The 23,830-nt window shown below is 50.1% G+C and overlaps 2 protein-coding genes across 3 annotated transcripts; both read right to left on the bottom strand.

Moving 5' to 3' along the window:
- Positions 1-292: 292 nt before the first annotated feature.
- Positions 293-4,685, bottom strand: LOC308436749 (HLA class II histocompatibility antigen, DO beta chain; the record flags this gene model as incomplete). Its single annotated transcript, XM_080937724.1, has 5 exons — positions 293-315; positions 618-728; positions 1,345-1,626; positions 2,677-2,946; positions 4,595-4,685. 5 exons carry the CDS (start codon positions 4,683-4,685, stop codon positions 293-295), a joined length of 777 nt encoding a protein of 258 aa, XP_080793850.1.
- An 8,465-nt stretch (positions 4,686-13,150) lies between these two features.
- Positions 13,151-23,571, bottom strand: TAP2 (transporter 2, ATP binding cassette subfamily B member). 2 transcript variants are annotated; one of them, XM_080938026.1, is made up of 12 exons: positions 23,476-23,571; positions 22,297-22,797; positions 22,095-22,209; positions 20,292-20,422; positions 19,877-20,082; positions 17,210-17,407; positions 16,920-17,048; positions 15,264-15,452; positions 14,974-15,147; positions 14,682-14,841; positions 14,090-14,226; positions 13,151-13,393 (listed from the first exon to the last, which is right to left on the bottom strand). In XM_080938026.1, exons 2-12 carry the CDS (start codon positions 22,787-22,789, stop codon positions 13,214-13,216), a joined length of 2,112 nt encoding a protein of 703 aa, XP_080794152.1. In that variant the 5' UTR covers positions 22,790-22,797; positions 23,476-23,571; the 3' UTR covers positions 13,151-13,213. The 2 variants fall into 2 exon arrangements, with proteins under 2 accessions (XP_080794152.1, XP_080794153.1); XM_080938027.1 differs by lacking the exon at positions 23,476-23,571 and adding an exon at positions 22,874-22,918.
- Positions 23,572-23,830: the final 259 nt, after the last annotated feature.

Raw genomic sequence — 23,830 nt, 5'->3', positions numbered from 1 at the left:
TTAGGCTTGGGCCACAGAGACCAGAGCAACTTGCATCTGGAATGAATTAGGTCCTAAGGAAGTTTTGAGGGAGAACTGAGGTACAGAGGGGAAGGTCCTTGACCACATCTCACAGGCTGAAGAGCCAGCATGCTTTACCCAGCCCGGGTCCCCAGCCTGTTCACGCTTCTTCAGGCTTCCACTGGGATCTTACCAGGGGTGAGGTGGGAGAAGAGTGAGGCCCGAAGGAAGAATGGGAGGGTCTCGGGAGACTTCTCTCCAATTCCAGACATTTAGGAGACAATCGCCTCCCCTACTCCATGATGCTCGCTTTGGCTAAAGAACAAGGCCACGGTTTGCCAGACAGAGAACCAGAGTGCTTACCTCATTGCCAGGCAGAGTCTCCATAGATGCTGAAAAGAGAGAATGGGATCCCCAGTGAGGATCAAGTGTGGTTTTCCCAGGAGAGGCTGAGGCCCTGGGTGTCAGCACTTGTCTCTGCTTACCCCTGGCTTCAGGAAACCCTGTCACGGGGATGCCGCCTGAGCACCGCCAGCCTTCCCTCTCTCCCTCAGATCTTTACAGTAAAGCAAGTGAAGCACGGGCGGGTGGGACGGCTCCCTTCAGAGGCCTGCTACCTTTCTGAGCCTTGAGATGGGTCACAGCCCCCACCAGGAAGACGATTAGCCCAAGCAGGAATGCTGCAGCTCCACTCAGCATCTTTTTCCAGGAGTATTCAGACTGAGCCGCTATGGGAAAACGAGACTTGAAGTCAATGTGATGCTCCCAGTACTGGCCACAGCTTCTGAAAACCCCAAAGCCCAATACTACTCAGGGAAGAGTTCGATCTAGAAATGCAGTTGCTTCCAATCTGTCACTGATTGTGTGTGTGTATGTGTGTGTGTGTGTGTGTGTGTGTGTGTGTGTGTGTCCCTCCTTTGCTATTCTTGCTATAGTTCAATGTCCCCCACTGACCTAGAACTCACTACGTAGGCTCATGTCTCCACACCCCAGGCCCTGGGACTATAAGCAGGGACCAGAGCACCTGGATTTTTTTACATAGACTCTGGGGACCAATCTCAGGACCTCACACTTACATGACAAGCCATTCACCAGCTAAGCCACTTCTCCAGGCCTATCCCCAACTTACAGCCCATGACAGTGTTCCTAAAGATCAAAAGGCTAAAGGACACTAGGTCCCAGGGTTAGAGGCAAGTCGTGGGTTAACAGCCCTCCTTCTCTATCTCTTGGTACTAGGATTATTATTCCAGGGGGACTTGTCTTGTCATCGACATGAGATGCACACAGAAGTGGCAGCCCATACTGCCCAAGGCCCAGAAATACAGAAAACTAAATGAAGCTCACTCCATGCCACAGAAACAGGTCTGGGGAGGCCGGGGTGCTCCACAAGGCAGCTGTAGACATCTCCAAGCTCTGGGGTCATTTCCAGCATTACCGTCGTCTGGAAGGTCCAGTCTCCGTTCCTAACAAGGCCGGTGGATACAACCCCAGACCGCTCCTCCTGTCCATTCCGGAACCACCTGACACTTATGTCCCCAGGGTAGAAGCCTGTCACTGAGCAGAGCAGCAGGTTGTGCTGCTGCAGCAATGGGGTCTTCTCTGGGTACACTGTCACCTCTGGAGGCACTGGCAGGAAACAAAAGGCACAGGAGGACAGGATGTCTATAGGGACTGTGAGCACCCCGAGGCGTCTCCCAGACCACACAGAAGCTGGAAGTGTGGGGTACCTAAGCCTTCTAGACTGAGAAGCAAGTGTGGATGGCCACAAGGAGGATTTAGACTCTGCCAGGTCACCCCCAGTCACCCACTGTGTTCAAGGGTACACAGTTCTCAAAGACCTGAGAGCTCCGAGGCTCCCTGAAGTGGAAGCTTGGTTATGTCAGATGTCTTGCTGAGGCAGACAAGTGAGAGAAAGCATGATTTTTGGAAAGAATATAAATATGGCCACAGACAGTGGGAGGGGCTCTGACATTGGTTCGCCTCGCTCTGCCTCACTGAGGACACTCTTGCACTGGTTTGTCTTGTGTCACATGTCTTATCTTCCCTTGCCATGGCTTCATGGAGAGTAACTTTCCAAAGAACGTTTTGTGATATTCCGGCTGCTTCTTCCTATTTCTGCAGACTCCGGCCGATTGGCGGAGTCTTGCAATCGGGTTTCTCCCAGATCTAACTGCCATTGCTGATTCCTGAGTGGTGATTGCCAAGTGGCGTGGACTGCAGCTGCTGATTCGTGTTGGTGTTTTCCTGGAGGACTGGATTGCTGACAACAAAGATTGAAATCATCCCAAAGAACTATTTCTAAGCAGGTCTACAACCCGTTTCCTATTAACCTTTCCTTTCCACTACCTCTGCTGTGTGATGGGCTAGGAGGCAGGTTGAAGCATTTACAAGCCCTTATTAAAGGAGGTTTTAAAGACCGAAGCCAACAATTCACAGCTCAGGATAGAGCATAGTCACAGGCCCCCAAGCCTGATGACCTGAGGATCCTCAGGATGGAAGGAGAGAACCAACTGCCTCAAATTGTCCCCTGACCTCCATGTGTGCACTGTGGCATGCACAGAACATACACACGTATATAATAGACAGACAGACAGACAGACAGACGGTTGATGTAATTTAAAACCTCTTAAATGCCTACTATAAGGCTCTCCCGGAGAAGCCTTCACTTTCACCCACCATTTCTCTCCACGGTGAAGGGGGCCCCCAGCCTGTACTTTTGCCTGCAGACCATGTTCACAGCGGCTCTACTTGTCTCCAGGAGGTCCGGGCGTTTGTTCCACTGGTCAGCATCAGGTCCCCCCAGATCTGTCAGCGCCACGAACAACCCCAGGTCACTGTCGAAATGTAAATACTCCTCCAGGTTGAAGATGAACCTGACCAGGAAGCGTACCTTTTCTGTACCATTGGTGAAGTAACAGTCTGCCTTTGCCTGGATCACAAAGTCCTCTGGAAACCATAAAAGAATTAGGAGCCAGATGTACCTCTGGGAAAGCCTGTGCCTGACAATAAGTCAGAAGCCGTGTGCTCAAAAGCACGACATTAAGAGACAAAGTCACAGGATGGTATTTAATACTTATTGGCATTTGTTTAAAATGTGAGCAGGGAAAATAGTTATCAGGAGTGAGTTTGTCCTGTTCTGTCCTGTGTGCCACCCCTCAGCCCAGTCCCCCCCAGTCCCCATGTCATCCCCCACCCCCATCTCCCCCACCCTTGTCCCTAATCCCCTGTTCTCCTTCCCTATCATTTCCCCCTCCCCCACCCTGTCTCCCCAGCCTCGCTCCCCTGTCTGCTCCCCCATTCCTGGCTCCCTTCATCCCTGTCCCTGTTCCCCCAGAGTCCCTGTGTCCTCCCTCTTCCCCATCCCATCCTCCCTGTCCCTCTTCCCTCCCCCTCCCCTGCTATTCCCTCTCACCCCTAATCCAGCTTGTGGGGTCCTGGGGTTTAAACTCGGGTTGTCATGTTTGGCAGCAAGTGACTTTAACCACTGAGCCATCTTGCAGCCCGTTTTATGTTTCTGAACACTACACTCATGTTGAAGACACACGTGGAATGGTATTCATGGAGAGGAAAGAAGAGAAATAGGTGGGATGGGGAGTGAAAGACTTCTTGTAACGATGGCGTGCTGTGACTCAGTTCTGTGCTTGAGAATGACAGAGCAGGCCAACCTCCATAAAGCAGCTACACTGGGACTTGAAGGACAACGGCTTGTGGGCTTGAGCTATGGGTCTGCTGAGATGTCTCCTCCAGGGATGTTCAGCATCACCTAAGAATGGCTTCCACGACCACCCAGGCCCTCTGAGAGTCACTGAGTTCAGATGAGGTGCCAGCCTCCAGTCTCTGAGTGTCCACCCTTCTCTGTCCCCTCTTTACAAGCTAAAGAAAGAGTGTGTGGGGCTTTCATCACCATTAAAACTCCATGCTGATTTTCCCCCTAGTCAAGTGGTCATGATAAAATCAGAGCGGTTTTTGTTCTCAGAGAAAAACGATGTCCCTCCCCAGGCTTGTTCCTCTTCTGTATTTAATGAGACTCTGACATTAGGGAGGAGTCTTTTCTTAGCACATATCACATCCTGTTTTCTGCTCACAACCTTGTGTTTTCGTGGTCTAACAACGCTGGCATCTGCATAGCCTGTCCACCCCTCGCCCAGGCTATACTCAACTTGTCTGAGTCCTTAACTTCCCTTACACCTCAAAACTCCTCATTACAGTGCTGAACGCTGACCAGGAACTTAATAGTTGACGGGAGATGTTGTTTCCAATCCGACCAGAACAAGAGAAGAAGCTTGTATAGGAGGCTCAGCTGCTCTCTGACTCCAACTTTCAAGGTTCTGGTATCTGATGTTGATGCCTAAGGAACCCACCAGGGGAAAATGTCTCCTTCCTTCCTCCCCCACCTGGTATCTGTGTCTCGGGTGTGGGAAGACCTTCCCAGACAGTTAGTTAGTTCATCACGGGTGCTGAGGCGGGCATGAGAGCTTCCTGGTCAAAGAGGGGACTCTAGGAGCCATTCCAGTCTGAGACTGTGATCCGTGGGGGGGGTAGCCCCATGCAGATTCTAGAAAACACACCCAGAAACAAACCCCTCTGTTCTTACCTGGGGAGTCTCTGCCTTCAACCATGAAGGAATCCAGCTTCATGAGGTTCACTAGCAGAGCCACCACCCAGGGGGCCCTCCCAGCACCCATTCTAGAGGGAACAAAGGGGCAGTAAAGAGACAGATACACCTCTTTAGAATGGAGCTGTCTCCCACACAACTGGAAATAAAATCACTAAGTATTGATAATTATGCAGCCTCCCTGAGATTGGAACCCTCTTCAGACTGTTAACCAATCAAGAGTGAAGAGTTTGCATCATTTGTTGCTAGGCAGAATACTTTGATTACACTGTGTTGTAAAAGTCAGGAACTGGTTGCCTGGAGAATCAGTGTTGGTGGTTTAAGTGTGGGAGAATGGAAGAGGATCAGGAGAGGAAAGTCTACAGAGTATGAGGTCCTAGAACAAAGTAGGCTGTTTATTGTGTACTCTGCTGCCCTCACTTAGTAGGGTCCCTGATTATCTGACCAACAGACCGTGGCTGACAATGACAGCAGGATTGCTGAGCAAAGAGGATGGTTCTGTGGATTGTGGCTTAAAGGGGGGTCTATGGCAGGCTTGTCAGCAAAAGCAGAAGACGGGCTGTTCGGTGTCTTGTATGCCAAGCAAGGAGAGGAGGGAGGACAACTAAGACAGAAAGACAGACAGGAAGACAGAATTCTCAAAACAATAAAACTGTGCAAATACGCTCATAAGGACCGAATGTAAGGAAGCACTGGGGGCCAAGTCAGAAAGATGGCAGGATGGGAGACTATAGTATATACTAGCTGGCAGAACTGTCAAGCACACACATACACACACACACACACACAAACACACACACATACATACACACACACACATACACACACACACACACACACACACACACACACACACAAATGCTGGGGGCCAACCCTGGCATGGAAGGTTTCTTCTACTTTCTTGTTGGTTCTTCTTGAGGCAGTGGAGGAGGAAGAGCATTGGCGGAGGGTAAGAGTTGGTCTTACAGGATTCAGGGGTGAGACTTGGTCTTACGAGATATTTAGGGTTTCTGTATAATAAAAGTTTACTATCTACGTCTAAGTCACTATGCTACTGTAGCTAACCTGCCTTCTGTGATCTTTTGAGGCCATAAACTACAGTCTCTGCCTCTTATCATCTCTTCCTAAAACAGCAAGGGATTAAGTAGACTTTGTACTATCTAATTGAAACTGCTAGGCTGTAACTTTTAGTCTGCTAGTAGGAAGTCTCAGGAAGAAAAGGGACACTTAGAAAAGTGATTATAATGTTCATTACTAAGTAGTAAAAGTGTCCTATGAAAGCTATCTAAAGGGAAAGCAGAAAGATCCTAAGTGGGGAAAGAGAAAAAAGGTTTCTAAAAGTAAAAGTTCTTCTAAGGGAGAAAGGGATGGAGAGGAGTGGAATGGGAATGGGAAATGGAAGGGGATCCTAAGTAGAAATGGAATTGTGGAATTTTTTCCCTCTCTTTGTCCTCAGTACTTATACATCTTCCAGAACACATGATCACGTGTTACAAAGTTCATCCCAAGTTCACACCAAAAGTCAAATCATAAACTGAAATAGAAGTTTACCACAGAGAATTTTTACACACATATCCATTAGGAGTGATTATCTGGCTAAACATCCATCACCCGTCTCAGCTCCACAGGTTCACTGAAGGTTTAAAACTGTAACTAGGTTATTAGTGAGTTTTTGTGTAGATACACCTAGTCAATATTTTATCCTCTGTTCTAGCACCTATAATAAGTCATTGGTTCCCTTTTTATGACCTTTGGTTAATTGTTTTACAACCTCTTAGGATGTTCTCTGAGAAGGAGAAAGTCTGGTTACTATGAACGCGTAATTAACTGGTGTCACTTGGGAGACTGGCACAGTTCTCACTGCAGTTTTGGCTATCAAAATGACTTAATGGCAGTCTCACTGTAAAAGAGCTTAATAATCAGTTATAAGTTTAGGAATTCTGATAGGATCATCATTAAGACTTAAGAAGTCATTTATATGTCTATATAGCATCACTACAAGAGAGTACATCTTCATAGATCTGGAGAGATCTGCTCCAAAGGTGTGTGCTATAACTTAATGATTGTTACATATGTTTAATAATAACGGGAAAAGCATATTAATAGCAGGAATCTTTTCTAAAACGAATCCCTTACAGTCGTGCTGAATAATATAATAATCTGAGGCTGGGCATCTCAGGATAATCACCTGCTAGTTATTAGCTTATTCCATTATGGCTCCTGACACACAAACACACAAATACACACACACACACACACACATGCACAAAGCAAAGTATACCTACCAAGATAACTTAATGATGTGTATATTATTTGTGGAACTTTGTCCTGTTAATATGTTTGTACACATGCGTTTTAGCATCTAAATAAGACATTGGCAACAATGGCCAAAGATTTGTACTGACATCAGCCAGCTCCCTGCTGGTTCTCTGCGGCCCAGAAGACGATGATGAAATCTGTACTTTGGCTCAGAATGAAGGCGTCTATTAAACATATAGCAAGCCAAACATATAGCAAGCTAAACATATAGCAAGCAAAATAAATAGAACAAATAAACAGCCAGGAGCAGACGGAGTGACGCAGCAGGTCATTGCAACTTTAGTTCACTTTCAAATCCTATTTTTGGTGATGGTCCTCAAACACTTTAACCTCCCTTGTAGCCCACCACCCACCAGAGGTAGTGGAAAGAAAGAATACAGGGGAAGTGGATCCGTTTAGAAAGGTTCTTTGGAGCAACTCCTGTCTGTGTTGTCTGGAAATCGGCAATTCAGTTCACAGCTCAGCGGCGGCTCGAGCCATTCACAAACACTTCACAGGTATATCAGCAGTCCAGTTCGGACAGTCAAGGGGAACCAGGAGGAACCAGGAGAAGTTCTTGGCTGTGTCTCTCTCAGGGAAGCAAAGGTCAGCAAAGACTGGAGATCAGTAAGTGTGGAACAGCTCACTCTCTAAGCTCAGCCTCTGTCACTGTGAGACCTATTTATCCCCCATGTCCTGCCTCAGCAAAGCCTCTGTCTCAGCTGACATCACTCTTCCAAACAGCCCGAGTCCTTGGAAGCAGCCAGAAACTGCAGCACACCACCAGAAGTTTTTTTGGTGCATTTCTTCAGAGTCCCAACAAATGCAGATCAACTACACAATGTAAGTTGGACCAATACATGCATGTTATTAGCAATGAACCCTTCATCATGTGTCCTTTCATGTGCTTGTGTTAGCAGAACATCCTCTCTCCTGTTTTGGCTTCAGCGAAATGTTTCTTCATGAGTCTGATTTAGCCTTTCACTCCCGTGTCCACACTAATGAAACGTTCCCTCACTTGTTTGCCCCAGAAAAATACCATCCAACACAACCGACTTTCCAGTTCTTAGGTTTCCACGTCAGGCCATGGCAGAAGGCTCAGAACACACAGCAGAGAGAGCAAGCAAAGGGAAGTGCAGTGAGGAGCCATCTGGAAGTCTGGGTCAAGAGAGCTCAGGGTGGAGGGTCCACACTCTCCCTGGAAGAGCCTCCAACTTCCCAGCCCCACGTCAGGCATCTTTACCTTATGTGATGAGCAATAGAGAAACATGGTTGGAAATGACTCACCTTCTGATGTTCTTGAGGACACTGTGTCTCTAATATCCTTACCTATTTGCCATTTTTCTTCCTCCCTGTGGCAGGCCTGGAGGCCAGCCTGACCTGTGGACAGGAGTTTTGGAGGAGACAAAGGAGGGGCCTCCTTGCTCCCAGAGTCCACTTCCAATGAGCTTAAGCAGCACATGGGAGTTCACCAGTGCAATGGTCATTGCACCGCTGACAGGCACGCCCATGAAATAGGGCCTCACATAGCTATGTGCTTTCAGAGCAGAAGTTTCGAGCTGTTATTTGGGAAAATGTGAAGCAGGAATATATACACTTTCTTATCACTGCTTACATCACAGTTTTCTGTTGCTACAATAAATACCAGAGCCAAAATAAAAGTGTTATCTGGCTTAGAAATCTCCATTGAATGTCCATCTCTTAGGGAAGCCACGGCAGGAACTCAAAGCAGGAACCTAGAGGAAGGGACTGAAGTAGAAGCGGTGGAGGAATGCTGCCTGCTCGCTTGCTCACCGTGGTTTGCTCTGATGATTTCTTCTAACTAACATAACCATGGACCACCTCCCACGGTGAGCTGGGCCCTCTCACATCAATCATGAATTAAGATACACCACAGGCTTGCTCAAGGCCAGTCTGGTGGAGACATTTTCTCAGCTGAGGTTCCCTCTTCCCAGGCAGCCTTCACTGTGTTGTTGACAAAACCTAAGCAGGGCCACATATTCACCTAAGTGTAGATTGAATCTCTCCAGAATGACGAGCCTAAAGCTCAGAACCGGATCTTCCAGCCAGCGAGCCGCTCCTCCTTGCCTTTTGAATTTTCAACTATGTTAAAATGTTGCAAGTTTATACATTTTAAAATAATACAAAAATAAATGTTTGCAGGTGTTCGAAGACTTTTGTTTCCAAGACAAAGTCCACCTTGCCCACGCTGAGACCCTGTCAGGGTGGTGACTGTCTTTGAACTTGTGTTATCATGCTCAGGATTGGGATAGTAACACCTGCCACATGAGTTATATTAAATAAAGTAAGACTATGTGCGCCCAGCCGGGGTGCAGACATAGCACCCAGGAAGCACCCAGGGAGGGTATTTACTCCTGGGTATATTTAGTGAGGCTCTTGAGTCCCCAAAATGAGCCAGTGTTTTATATGCCACCAGATGGCACCAGACTCACACCTCATGGCCCGAGCTCATTCGGCACCAGGATAAGGGTTCCAAACCTGAGGACTCCACATTTGCTCCTGGGGATCACTGAAGCCTGTGACGTGTGACCTCGAGGTGAAAAGTCATCCCAGAGTGCCAAGCACTGAGGACCTGAAGCTCGATGCTGTTCTCACGGACAGACGGGGGGACTGTCTAGATGTCCCAGAGAAATCTACAGAGCTTGCTAAGAGTGAAAGGCAGCCTACCTCACCTGCCATCCCAGCACCGACATTTGTTGTTTTTGAAACCTGGGAGAGCATCTTAAAAAAATAATATAACAGGGGGTGGAGAGGTGGCTCAGTGGTTAGGGGCACTGGCTGCTCTTCCAGAGGACCCAGCCACAACACACACCCTACACCCTACCCCACCTCACCTCACTGCCCCAGGCTCCTGTTTGTCCCAGCTGTATAACCAGAAGGAGTGACTTCCAGATGTTTCTATATCTGTGAAGACTTGGCCATTATATTGTCTTTTATTTTATTTTATTTTATTCTATGTGAGGGGGGAGAGAAACAGAGACAGCACTTGTGGCTCTGCTTGCACATCTGAAGGTCAGAGGACAACTTGTGGCAGCTGTTCCTCTCCTTCTCGTATGTGGGTCCAGGGGGAGTGAGCTCAGGTCGTCAGACTACAGAAAACATTCATTACCCATCCCTGACACTTGCCTAGGTGTGTCTGTGTACCATGTGAGCACAGTGCCTATGTGGGCCAGAAGAGGACGCCAGATCCCCCTGGGACTGGAGTTACAGTTGTGACTGTGCAGGTACAGGGAATTGAACCCAGGACCTCTGGAAGAGCAGAGGGTGCGCTTAACCACTGAGCCACCTCTCCAGCCCCAGCCAAATGATTTTTAAGATGCTCTCCCAGGTCTCAAGAAAAGGATACCAGAGACTCCTCACCGCCCATCTTCCATGGGCTACAGCAATCGTAAGGTGGGAGACAAAAGAATTCTTATAGCCTCTTATAAAAGGGCTATTTTGTGGGAGTATAAAGGACCCTGGCTAAGGCTTCTCTCTGCCGTAGGAGGTGGGTGTGAGACTGTTGTGAATTCTCACTCCGCCACTGTGCTCGCTGCCAGGCTGGGTGTGGAAAGCTGTGGCAGCACTCGGGCCAGCGCTGGAAAGTACCTGCTGTTTCCAGGAACGGCTAAGTTTCTGTTTCCTAGCATGGGACTGTTCCAAGCCCGGTCCTCACAGCACCAGTGAACTGAACAGTATCTAATTCCCTGTGGCAGGAGCTCATTTCTCCAACAGACTCCCTATTCATGGTCTGTGAACCTAGGCTCTGTGCCAGGTCAAAGACGCAAACCCTATGAGATATGTAGCTGGGGAACTCCTGGTCTAGAGGATGAGAAATGAGTGGGTGGAGCAGAAAGGAGGTCAGATTAAGCCCCGCCCCACCCCGTGTGACTTGGCCTACTGGAGAGGCTGCCTCCCAACTTAGGGAGACTCTTCAGTTAACTCTTGTTAGCTTGTGGGAAAGCAGGAACTCCCTGTACCCTGGGCTGGCAGGACCAAGAAAAGGAGGTCAGGGGCCTCTGTATGCTTGGCCAAAGGCTCCAGGCCCAGAAGCAGGTCATAGAAGTAGCACCCTTCCAAGAACCCTCCAGAAAGAAACCCTGCGGGGGGGGGGGGGGGGCTCGCCACAGAAACCTCTCCCTAAAGCCGTGAATGACAGCTGTCATGGGGTGGGGGGCAGAGAATGTACTGGATTTGCAGCTTCTGAAAGCCAGTATGGCTGGAGTTCGAGATTCTGGACAGGAGATATAATTGTGTTCAGAATTCAGACTCTAGGCCTAGACCCAAACACCAGCTCCAACAGTGTGTGACCCTGTGTGGTGGTTACTTTCAAATGCCAACTTTCAGGTGGGAGAGGTAGCTTTGTTAAAATCACTTGTTGCTGTTGCAGAGGACCTGAGCTGGATTCGCACCCAGTACCCACATGCCAGCTCACAGTCACTTTTAACTCCAAGTCAGAGGATCCGATACCCTTTTCTGACCTCCACAGGCACCAGGCTCGTGTGTGGTGCACGTATAAACATGCAGACAAGATGTTCATAGGCAGAAAATAAAAATCTAAATCTTTCTTTAAAAAAAGTTTTTAAAGCCGACTTGCCACTACCTAAAATTACCTGGTGTGGTGTTTTAAAAGGGAAACATCACCCATGGGCCCGAGTATTTGAATATTTGGTCCCCGGTGGATGACACTCTTTGGGGAAGTATGTCACTCTCTGGAGGAAGTTGTCAGCGAGGGTGGGTGCTGAGCGTTTGGAGATTTGCTTCCTGTCCAGTTTGCTCTCTGCTCCCTTTTAGGGACAGTGATGTCATCTCACTGTTTCCTGCTCTGACAGCCTCCCGCCATGCCTCACGCACCATCACCGTAGTAGGCTATCCCTCTAGAGCCACAAACCACAGACTCTCCCCTTCCCTAAGGGGCTTCCGGCTGCTTCGTCACCGCAACAGCTAAGGCACCCGGGAAGAGTCTCAGGGCAGGTTGCCCTGTAGGCATGTCTGTTGGGGGTGTTGGAGACTTGGCTGTTGATGTAGGAGAGTCCAGCCTGGAGAACAGCACCGGTCCCTGGGCAGGCCGTCTTGAGCTGAGGGAGAGCTGGCTGAGCAAAGCCGGAAATGCCTGCCTGGCACCAATGAGCAGCGACAGCTCTGGTTTCCGGCTGCCCTTCTCTGGCTGTGAAGAGTTCCTTCGTTAGAGATGACTTCCCTCGCTGCTGGCTATGGTCTGGAATTCTGAGCCAAAGAAACCCTTTCTTTTGGTCAGGGTGTTTGTCACAGAAACCAAAGTGAAGCTAAGCACCTTGGGAAAGAACTCTAATCTGTTTGAGCTTCCGTTTCCCCGTTCATGAAATGGAAGTGATAGAAAAATCGTAAATATGCGGACCTTTTAGAGCTCAGAATAAGAGACGCATGAGAATCACTTCGCCAAGTTCCTGCTCACACTCAAACTCTACAAGTGCAACTCTTGCCCACACAGTTATCAACACTGTTAAGAGCTGTGCTTTGCCCAGCTTTACTCCCCCCCCCCCACACACACACAAACACACACACACACACACACACACACACACACACACAAACATCAGGTACATAGTCAGGTGTTGGTACTGAATGCCTTTAATCCCAGTACTTGAGAGGTTGAGTTTGAGGCTAGCCTTGTCTACACAGTAAGTTCCAAGACAGCCAGAGTTACATAGAAAGACCCTACCAAAAAAGAAAAGAAAAAGAAAAATATACACACACAATCAGTTATTGGTGGGAACAAAAAAGGATACAGAAAAGCAGCTTTATAGATATTCACCTGTTGGGTGGTTTGAGTATCAAAACCAGAAAGGGTTTAACTTGGCTCATGGTTTAAGGGTACAGTCTGTCAGAGCAGGGAAGGCAGGAAAGAGAGGCAGTCAGGGAGCAGAGAGAGATGCATGCTGGTCTTTTTTATGCAGTCTGGGCCCACAGCCCTGGAGATGGTCCCACACACAGTGAGAGGGGGTCTTCCCACTGCAGTTAACCTAACCTAGAACTCCCGCTTCCACAGACACGCCCAGATGTTTGCCCAGATGTTGGCCCTGATTCTAGATGCTGTTAAACTGTCAGTCGATATTAACCATAACATGCCTTAAGGAAAACCATTTTATACATATATATTTATCAGTTTTATATTCAGAAAAAAAATGTTTCTTTAACCACAAACCACCCACTCCACCCAGGATCACCCCATCCCCCACCCCCACCCATCAAGGCCACCAAAACACACAGTGTCCAAAAGGGTCCCAATCTTTTATCCTGACACTAGCCTCCAGCACAGGCTCAGGAGCCCAGCCGCTGCTGAACCAAGTGAGCGTAGACATCCCGGTCTTCCCCGAGCTGCTCATGCCGCACCAGCTGCCCCTGCTTGAGCACCAGAACTTGGTCAGCACTCTGAACCGTGTGCAGCCTGTGAGCGATCACCAGCATAGTCCTGTCCCCCTGCGATCTCCAGGCCTGAAGCTGCAGAGGACAGAGCACAAGACTCAGAAAGGCAAAGAATGAGGCAGCTGGGCCATCCCCTCGGGCTAAAGGAGGTCTGGGCTGTGCAGGGGGCCTCAAAGGGTGGGCGACAGGGGTCTGCCCTTCTCCATGGCTGTCTTGCTGCCCTTGGAAAAGGCAGCTATGGGCGACCAGACACCCAGCCCACCATCCTCCATCCTGGGGATAGTTCATCTCCATTGCCAACAACCTAAGAAAGCCCAGGGCACAAGCAAAGCACACTTGGGTGTGGCTGTGAGGACTGACTCACAAACAGATGAGTAAATAAGAGAGGACAGATGCCTGAGGAAAATAGTCCACCCTAAAAGTGGGGGCGCCCACCCATGCACTGGGTCCTGGACCATATTTAAAAAGAGGGAAAGAGGGAGCCACCTGAGAGCCAGTGTTCCCACGCTTGGCTTCTCCATCCACGACGATGGAGTGCAAACCACACAATCCCACAGCCATACCACCCCTGCTGGATGGGGCTCTCCACCCAGGAGCCACAATAACGGGCCGGCGAGTTCATTTTGTCCGGTATTTGATCCCGCAACAAAAGTAACCAATTACAATCACAGCCCTGCCAAGGTGCAGACATTCTCCCCAACAGCTGGACGTCAGTCCTGCTCAGCTCGCGCTTCCTGACACTGTCCCCTGCCCTTCCATGCTGGTACTTACAGCCTGCTCACACTGGGCGTCCAGGGCACTGGTAGCCTCATCCAGGATGAGGACCCGCGGGTTCCGCACAAGGGCCCGGGCGATGGCCAGACGTTGTTTCTGGCCCACAGCTAACTGGCCCCCTTTCTCGCCGATTTCTGAGGAAATCAGAGAAAATCCCCCTCCTGAGACACAGGAGGGGTCAGAAAACACCCCTCCCACAGGAAAGGACAATGTGTTCCCTCATCTGCTTCTGTTAGCCAATCAGGAGGTAGGAAAGCCTAGCAGGAGGGGAGCTGGAGCTACAGAATGAAAAGTGGGAATGAAGGGAGGAGCAACGGGGTTACAAGCATCGCCCCAGGAACAAATTCCAATATCTGGTGTGTGCGTGCATGTGCGTGAGCATGTGTGTGCATGGGGGTGGGGGAGGGGGCAGAACTCATTCCCAGCCTGGTTTTTGTTTGGTTTTGTGTTTTGTTTTGTTTTGTTTTTAAAGATTCTAGAGATCAAACTGAGGTCCTCATGCTTGCAACGCTGCACGTTATCGAATGCGCTCTCTCCTAGATCCATTTTCTCCTGGCCCTGCCAGGGTGGGCTGGAGACCTGTAAGTACCTGTGTTTAACCCGTTAGTCATTTCCGCTATGAATTCGTCTGCACAGGCCGCCTGGGCAGCTGCCATTACTTGAGCGTCCTCACAGTCCCTCAGGCCATAGGCAATGTTGTCCTTGACAGAACCCGAGAACAGCACAGGCTCCTGCCCCACCAGGACCACCTGCGCAGATCGGACAGAACGAAAAACTGGCACCCTCGGGAAGGACCCCAGCCTTCCTTCCCAGGGCCAGTCCCATCTGCCCTTCAAGCTTGCTCCTCCCCCCGGCCCCTCCCTCCCTGGCGCCCCTCCCACCTGGCGGTGCAGATAGTGATGCTCATACTCGGCCAGGGGCTGGCCGTCCAGCAGCAGCTGGCCCCCGGTGGGCTGGTACAGGTTCTGCAGCAGGGCGGCCACGGTGCTCTTCCCCGACCCGTTGGGTCCCACCAACGCGGTCACCTCTCCGGGATGCAGCGTGAATGTCAGGCCCTAGAAAAACAGGGAAGAGTTAAGGGCGGCTTCCTAGAGAACGTGATGTGCAGGCTGGGATGCCTGACCACCGCAGCAGAGAGAAGTCCAGACCCCATGGGGACTCCCTCAGACACCTGGAGCACAGGCTTCTCAGTGCGACTGGGGTACGAAAAGGAGACATCTTGGAATTCTACACGCCCCTCCAGCCTGGCAGGGGCCAGGGTCCCAGGGTTTGGCATATTTGGCCGTCGGTCCATGTAGGAAAAAACCTTTTCAGCGGCACCCACGTTGCTCAGCATATCCCCATACATGTATACTAGGTTCTGGAAAACAGGAACAGACAGGTCAGGAAGTCAGGTCCTTCACTCCGCACACACTCTACCCACACCCCGGCCTCAGCGGGTCTCTCCTGCTCCTCACCCCACCCCCACCCCCAGAAAAAGAACCTCTACCTTTTAATGGATGGTTAGGATGAATCTCTGGGAGGGAACAGGTTAGGAGTGGAGGGTGGCTCTGTCTCTATTCATTTGAAACAGTTTTGGCTACTTAGCCCAGGCTGACTTCAAATGTCACATCTTCCCTCAGGGCTGCAGTGTCACAGGATTACAGACATGTGTTGCTGTCCCCAGAGCAGCTTTGGTGGATTTTTAAAGATGCAGAAATACTTCAGTGTTCTCATTTGCAACTGAAAAGCCATGGAATCCACACAGCACGTCTGCTCTGCGCCCTGTGCCTAGAAGCATCTTGCTCAGGACAGGAAATCCTGTATGAGGCCGTCTCTGTGGCCAGCTCGACTTTGAGATCATCAGAGAGCTGAGCACAACCCTCCACCCGTGACAGATCGTAAAGAAGTAACTGAGGAAGCTATGCTCAATGCCCCAAGCAAATAACTTATTTTTTGAAGTGATCAAATAGAAACAGTTAAACATCTTTTCTAATTAGAGTATACCACTGGGTACCCCAACGGTGGGTGAGATTAAGTCTCTCCACTGATGAATCGAGTTATAAGGGATGGAACCCCAGAGAGTACTAGTTTACAACCCTGACAAGTTAACAGATGTAGGCATTAAGCATCAGATTCAGACAGCAGCACCAAGAGAGCCGGATAGGCTGTATCTCCCAGAGGAAGACACAGACACAAGTACAGAGAGACCTGGGTCTTAAAAGCTTCCAGATTTATCACCGATGGATAGAAAACGGAGTCCGAAGAACACACCGGAACAATACTACAGACTAATGCTACAAATAAGAACACACAGAGCCCAGGCCATAGGGAACAGCACAGGGCAAAAATATCCATTCCTTCAGCAAATAGATAGCAAGGTGGGAATTTTAAATCTGTAGACACAGAGACCGGAAGACGCCAGTCAGTCACAGTGGGTGTATCTGAATTTGTTTTAAAATAATAGGAGGGAACTGAAGGCAGATCAAACACTGCATGCTGTGGGGAAGGTTAGGGTTAAAATTAGATTAAGGGTTAGTTTAGGATGGAGTGAAGCTAGGGTTAGAGTGGTTTGTGGCTGGAGTGAGAGTGGGGTTTGGGTTAAGATTAGGGTTATGATCATTGTTAAAGCAAATAAAAGTTAACTAAAGACTTGTTATAATGGCTTTTTAAAGCATGTTTAAAATTATCCATAAGAAAATTAACTAGGTTTTTGTTGTTGTTTGGGGTTTTGTTTGTTTGGTTTGTTTTGGGGAGTTGTTATTGTTGTTGTTGTTAAACAAATAAAGCTCATGGCCCAGAAGCCCAGACCGAAGCCCAGAGCATCTCATGAGCTCGCCTCACTCACGTGGACATGATGTACCACTTCCTCCTGGTACAGCAGGAAGGCGAGCAGGCCGCCCCGGGTGACCTCTCCAGCCAGGATCTGCTGCACGCCACAGTTCAGGATCAGCACCTGCATGCCCAAGGCCATCACCTGGGCGGAAGGAGAGAGCTGAGTCCTCAGTCCCTGCTCTGCGCAGTTCAGAAGCAGCACAGGTTCCCAAAGCCTCTGTGGTCTGGCTTCTCAGCCCTCCCTCCCTCCCTCCATCCACGGGCCCTCTCCTTGCACCCTGTGCCCTGCACAGGTCGCCTCACCCTCCGGACGACTAAATACAATTCTTTTTCCAGGTCTCTGCGCCACCACAGCTGTCGACATCGCTCCAGGGCTTCCTTGTAGCGGCTGACTTCCTGTTCCTCGGCCCCAAAGCTTCTCACGGTCTGCAACCCTCCTATGGCCTCGCGCACCACCTGCCCTGCTTTGGCCACTGCGTCCTGGATCTCCTTTAGCACCGCCTGGAAACGGGAGCAGCGGATAAGCCCGTTGTGAGGCATACACAACAGGCAGGGGCTTCCCTCCAGCTCTTCTTCACTGTTCCGTGCCTTTCTTTCCAGAAGGAATGTTTTGAGGAGAGCGGAGGGGAGGGGAGGAAGAAGAGGTAGAGGTGCTGCGGAGCTCGTGGGTAAAGTGCTTGCCCCCTGTGCACTTCACACACTCACAGGGCACAGGAAGTAGGGAATGAGTGTGAACTGCGGAGTCTCAGTGTTAAGCACTGTGGGACATGCGTGCTATTCTGTTTAACCTTCATTTGAAGTGAATTCTTGCACCTGATGTCAGGTGAGGAAAGAGACAGAGTAGTTATGACGGAGATCTGGCTGCGAAGGTGGCTCAGCTGTTCAGAGAGCTTGCGGCTTTTCCAGATGACCAGGGTGCAACCCCAGCACACAAACTATGCCACACAAACACCTGCAACCCCAGGGAATCAGGGGCTGTCTTCTGGCCTCTGTGCCCCCCACACACGCACACGCACATACATGAGCATGCACACAGACACAAGTGAATGCGTAAATAAAATAAATCTTTATGTTTTAAAAAGGTGGAGCTGTAATTCAAAATAGATCAAAGACCTAAATGTAAAAATTAAAACTGTAAAAACTCTTTGTATAAGGATTTGTTTTACTTTTATTTGTGTGTGTGTGTGTGTGTGTGTGTGTGTGTGTGTGTGTACATGAGAACAGGTGTCTCTGAGTCTAGAAGAGGCCACTGGATAGCTGGGATATAGGTGCTGGGAGCCAAACCCCAGTCCTCTGCAAGAGCAGTAAGACTCTGAACCACCGTGCCATCTCTCCAGCCCCAATTAACTAGATTTGACAATGGAACAATGAATTCTTGGATTGGACACGGAAAGTGCCAGTAACAAAGACAGATAGGACCTGTCCACAGTGAAAAAAACATCAAGGTCATGGCCATTTGTAAATCACTCATCAGCTAAGCAGTTAAGCAGCTGCTGTTCCGGGAGGGCGGCTGACCTGAGTCACCCAACTTCACACAAGACGGTTTTGCCTCAGGAAGGCTGGGCTCCGTAGATCCTTTACCTCTGAGCATAACCGTTATCCCCTCAGAGTTAACCACAAGTCCCAGCTGCAAAGGGTGGACACCATCTTAAGACCCGTGTTCTGGGTTGAGCCGTTTCTGACTTGTGGTGGGTCTGCCCCTGCCTCAAGGCCGTGATAACCACAAACTAACTATTCTAGGACACAGTGACACTAAACACAGCCTGACTGTGCTTGTAGAAACACCCCCACAACAGCAGCCCCTCAGAATCCCTCTGTGCTCAGCCTGTTCTCTGCTGCAGCCATACTCGGTGTCTCTAACCAATGGTCTCCTGACACCGTTTGAACCCTGTCAGAGCCATGTCTCACTAGCCTACCCATGCAGTCCACAGCTAACATCCGGGATGTATGTGGAATGTATTTTAAAAATACAGTTTCAAAAATATTTTTAAAATATCTTTTAAAAACACCTTTTTAAAAAAAATATGGAAAAATGGGCAAAGGAATTTCTCATAGCCAAAGGGCCAAAGAGTAACCAAAGGCACCGGGTGGACATCCCTTCAAAGAATTGTCAGATGTCTCGTGAGCACAGGAAAATTCACGTAACGTCGTTAATGGTTAGAAAAATGCACACAGAAGCCACAATAACCCACTGCACCGCAACTTATTGCAGGGGAAAATGGCTTTTGTTCAAATTAAAAATTAAGATAAAATGATAATAAGTTTGGAGGGAAATGTGGAGAAATCAGAAGCCTGGCTTCCCCGGGCACTGGATGCAGATGACCGTACACATAAAATAAAAACGCAGTGTAAACCTCCTAAGATGTCCTTCACTCTGATCCAGTCATCTGGGGGAAGGGCATAGACAGACTCTGAGCAGCTCATGAGAAGGCAGGAAGACGTCCCGCTCACCTCCCTCTCCGTCACTGCTTATAGATCTACTGTGCCACCAACCTCCTCTACTCAAACGTCCATCAGTGAATGGCTGAACTAGCTAAGTGTGGTACAAACATCCAATAGAACTGTGGGGGCTGGAGAGAGGTGTTCTGTCTGTCTGTCTACCTACTTATCTGTCTATCATCTATCTATCCATCTATCCATCCATCTATCTATCTATCTATCCATCCATCATCTATCTATCCATCTGTCTATCCATCCATCTATCATCTATTATCTATCTATCATCTATCTATCCATCTGTCTATCCATCCATCCATCTATCTATCATCTATCTATATATCTATATCTATCTCTATTTGTCCTTCTCTATCTATCTACTTATCTATCCATCTATCTTTCCATCCATTAATTTATCTCTATCTATCTATCTATCTATCTATCTATCTATCAATTTCTCATCCTGCAATTTGCAGGTAGAAGCCGCCTCTACACTTCAGCCTTCTCTCAGGGCACTGTGACACGCACACATACCTGATGGCGGGGGTTGTACAGCTTCTCGGCTGCTATTGTGAGGGGCAGGTCCAGCAGGGAGAGGAAGGTGAGTCGGGGGGACACCCGGAGCATGAAGAAGTAGAGCCCCGCCACCTTCACCAGGCTCCGCAACAGGATATTGGCATTGAAAGGGAGCCAGCGGCTCATCAGGGAGGTGTCAGAGCTCAGCCTTGAGTTCAGCTCCCCTGGGGAGGACCGAGAGAATGATGGAAACCCCAAACCTCACTCTGGGTCTTCTTGTTGTCTCATTCCCTCCTTCTTTACAAAGAGACTGGGCTCGACCTCTATCCTGCTCTAAAAGAAAACTCCCAGGCTCCAGCATGGTGGCAGACAGGAGCGCAACTGAGGACTCCAGGAAGGGTCAGAGCACCCAAGACCCACATGCTAGGTTCACCTGTCTTGGTCTCCTGGAAGAATCCAAGGTCTTGGCGCAACAGAGATGAGAAAAGCTGCTCTCGGATCCGCAGGTTGATCCTGGACATAGTGAACAGGAAGGAGCCTCCTCGGCAGCCTGCAGAGAGGGAGCTGGGGTGGGTGGAGGGGGGACAGGCAATGTGGGGAAATGGAGAGAAGGGGGAGGGAGATAGCAGTGAGAATACAAATCAAGAATTAGGAGAGGCAGACGGAAGCCAGGTGTGGGATCACTGTCGTAACTGGTTCAAATCCCCGTGTGCTCAAGGCTCACTGGCCACGTGTGCTTCCGAAGGAAACAGCAGCAAGTCCTGCCCTCCCATTCTGTGATACCCACAGTCACCAGTCTCGTCTGTAATCCTTGTGAGAGCCTCCTAAACCAGCCAAAGTCTTACAACAGAAACATAAAGAAGAAGTATTCTCTAAATGAATAAAAGCGGGTGTTTTACAAAGTATGGGTTTCAAATGCAACTTCAGTCGCCATATTGGATGAGCAGACATGAAAGGGTGAGCTCTGGGTGGGCACAGTAAGAATGAAAAGAGCAACAGTGTGTGTGTGTGTGTGTGTGTGTGTGTGTGTGTGTGTGTGTGTTTGTGCGCATGTGTGTGTGCATGCATGTGTGTGCATGCAGGTGTGTGAGTGTGTGCCTTGCATGTGGGTACAAATAAATATACAGGTGTACTGCTCTGTGTGTGTGTGTGTGTGTGTGTGTGTGGTTTGCATGAGGGTGCACATGAACATCCAAGTGTGCAGCTGTGTGTGTGTTCGAAGGTTGACATCAGATGCCTTCCTAGATCACTCTCCACCTTATTTTTGGAAGCCTGGGTCTCCCTCTGAACTAGAGCCCACCATTTCTGCTAGATTGGCCATGGACCATTGCCTTGAGATCCACCTGTGTTCACCCCACACCCTGAGGTGCACAGTGCTGGAGATTCAAACCCAGGTCCTCATGTTTGCACAGTAAGCATGTAACTCACTGAGCTACTTAATTCAGGAGAGATAGTTCTGAAAGCAAGAAACAGCAGGATGCTGTCTGGACGTGAGGCTGAGGCCCAGAGCGCAGTACTGGGGTTTGTGTATGGGGATAGGAAGGTGGAGCATCTTTAGGAAAGACCAGGAGGGAGTGTGATACACTGAGGTTCAGAGCATGCAATGTGGGAGGTGAGGGTCTCTAACCAGCAGCAGTGTCCCTGGAACAACCGGGTTTATAAAACAGAGCTAAGTGTGGAACTGCATCTGAGAATCACCCACCATGATGATCTGAGTTAGTGCAGAAGGAAGAATATTTCTAAGACATCAAAATGCACTGTGTGGGTCAACTCAGGTGATAAAGGCACTGGCCACCATGCCTGGTGCTGACCTGAGTTCCAGCTCTGCACCCCACACGATGGAAGGACAGGGCTGACTCCAGCTGTCCTTGGACCTCTGGCGTATATGCCTACCCTTGTCCACAAAAGACAGACAAGGACATAGCTTAGGACAGAATATGCCCGAGAACTGGCCACACTTAAGGATCCCAGCCATAACCCAGCTAAGCAGCCCATGTTTGTTTCCTTGAGACTGCAGGCTTCTGGGTCTGTATAAAAAGAGTCAAAGGCAGGCTGGAGAGATGGCTCAGAGGTTAACAGCACTGGCTGCTCTTCCTAGAGGTCCTGAGTTCAATTCCCAGCCACTGTCTGGTGGCTCACAGCCATCTATACTGGGATCCGACGCCCTCTTCTGGCAGGCAGGTGTACATGCAGACACTTGTAAGAATGGAAGGACCGGAAGTCCATCATCTCTTACCTCCCAACAGAGAACAGGCACATGAAAAAGATGGCGCTCGCAAAGGCGTCGGGGTCAAAATCACCTCCCAGGATGTCAATCACACGACCCGAATAGTGAGGGATTAACGTCTCCCCTGAAAAAGGCAAGAAGGATAAGGAGGCCGCACCCTGGCAAGGCCCTTCTCCCACCTCCCTCCCACAGTGGTCCCTCTCCCCCTCACCCAACACAGCCACCACAAGGAAGAACAAGGCAGCCAGGAGGAAAGGCAGGTCCGGTATGGACAGCTTCAGCAACCGTTTCATGAGCGCACTGTTGTTCTCCTGGCCTGGTTCCTTCTCCTGGGCTCCAGCGGGACTCAGCACAGCCCACACCGCCCAGCTCAGGGCCGCAGCCACGTAGCCACACAGCAGCCAGCCCCAGGAGGCAGAAGCCACTCTGACGGTTGAGGTGTTCGCGGTGGCTCCCACCAGGGCTCTCAGCGAGAAAAACAGGGGGGTGGCCAGGCAGAGCAACGGCAGAAAGGTCCCCACAAGTCCCAGCAGCCCTCCCACTTTTAGTATTCCCCACAGAACTCCAAGTCTCAGCGTGCCCTCCAGCCATAGTCCTGGCAGCCCCCAGGGAAATAGATTTCCCAGATATCCTTGTAGCAACCCAAGTAAAGCCATGTCCACCAGCAGCAGAGAGGCCCAGGGCCTCAGGTCGGACAGCTTCATGGTAGGGTCTGCGGAAAGAAAGGGAGAAATTAGGGCTGTGGAGTTCCAACCCTGGTCACAAATCCACAGAGACTTCTTGCTCACCGGAGAGGTCCCCTCCTAGTCAACTCTCTCCTAGGATTGATGCCACGCTGCCTGTCTGAAGGAACAGTGAAGGCCACACTGTTCTAACATAGATAGACAGACGGACAGACAGACAGACAGACAGACAGACACACACACACACACACACACACACACACACACACACACACACACCCCACAGGCAGTGGGGAGGCGGTCTGCTGACACCGGGTCTGTCTCCTTGAAGCTTCTTGGTGTTAGCCAAGAAGACTCAGTCCCCAGACACACAGCCCGGCCCCCATTCCCCCGGGTCCTTAGAGCCAGGAGACCCGGTGCAGGAGCCGGACGCGTCTGAGTTTGGTAGCCATAGAGGGCTTGGGGCAGGAGATCCGGAGCAGGGGCGCTGGGACGGTGCGCCCAACTGAAGGCCGGGGACCCAGAGCAATGGAATGGAGCAGAGGAGCTTGGGAAAGAGGTGAGGGGCAGGGCCACGGAGCAGAAGACGTGGGGCAGGGAGTGAGAAGCAGAAGACCCAAAACAGGGGACCAGAAGTGGGGAGCGGGATGGGGACACCAAAGATTTAGAGTTGGACCAACACTCGGGTTCTATCCAGAAGAACTCACCTGCGGCTGCAGAGCGGCAGTTCGGGGGAGCTTCTGAAATCTGCTTCTTCCCAAATTGGGGTTCCTGGGAGAGCAGCGACGCCCTCAAGTGAGCGGCTGGTCTCGCAGCTTTCGCTTTCACTTCGCTGCCGTGGTCGCGGTGCTACACACAGCCGCCAGCAGATGGCGCATGTCAATCAGCGGGTGGGTTGAACGCCCCAGGTCCCCAAGGAGGCTCGCCCTCCCAGGCCGCTACTAGCAAACCTCTGAGGGTCTGAGATGCTTTGAAAGGCCTGGGGGAGCGGGGGCGGGGGGAGTAAACCTTGCATTTCTCTGACCTCCGAGAATATTTTAAGAAGTGCTCGTTTTACTGGGA

The sequence above is a fragment of the Micromys minutus genome (genome assembly GCF_963924665.1).
Source record: "Micromys minutus genome assembly, chromosome: 25".
NCBI lineage: Eukaryota > Metazoa > Chordata > Mammalia > Rodentia > Muridae > Micromys > Micromys minutus.
This window is presented reverse-complemented; position numbering and strand designations above follow the sequence as displayed.

Excerpts from the sequence above, each read along its gene's own strand:
- TAP2 (XM_080938026.1), bottom strand. The coding sequence starts at position 22,789 with ATGAAGCTGTCCGACCTGAGGCCCTGGGCCTCTCTGCTGCTGGTGGAC. Across the intron at positions 17,408-19,876 it reads TGTACAACCCCCGCCATCAG|GCGGTGCTAAAGGAGATCCA; the intron begins GTATGTGTGCGT and ends TCCCGTTTCCAG. Across the intron at positions 15,148-15,263 it reads CTGAGAAGCCTGTGCTCCAG|GGCCTGACATTCACGCTGCA; the intron begins GTGTCTGAGGGA and ends CTGTTTTTCTAG.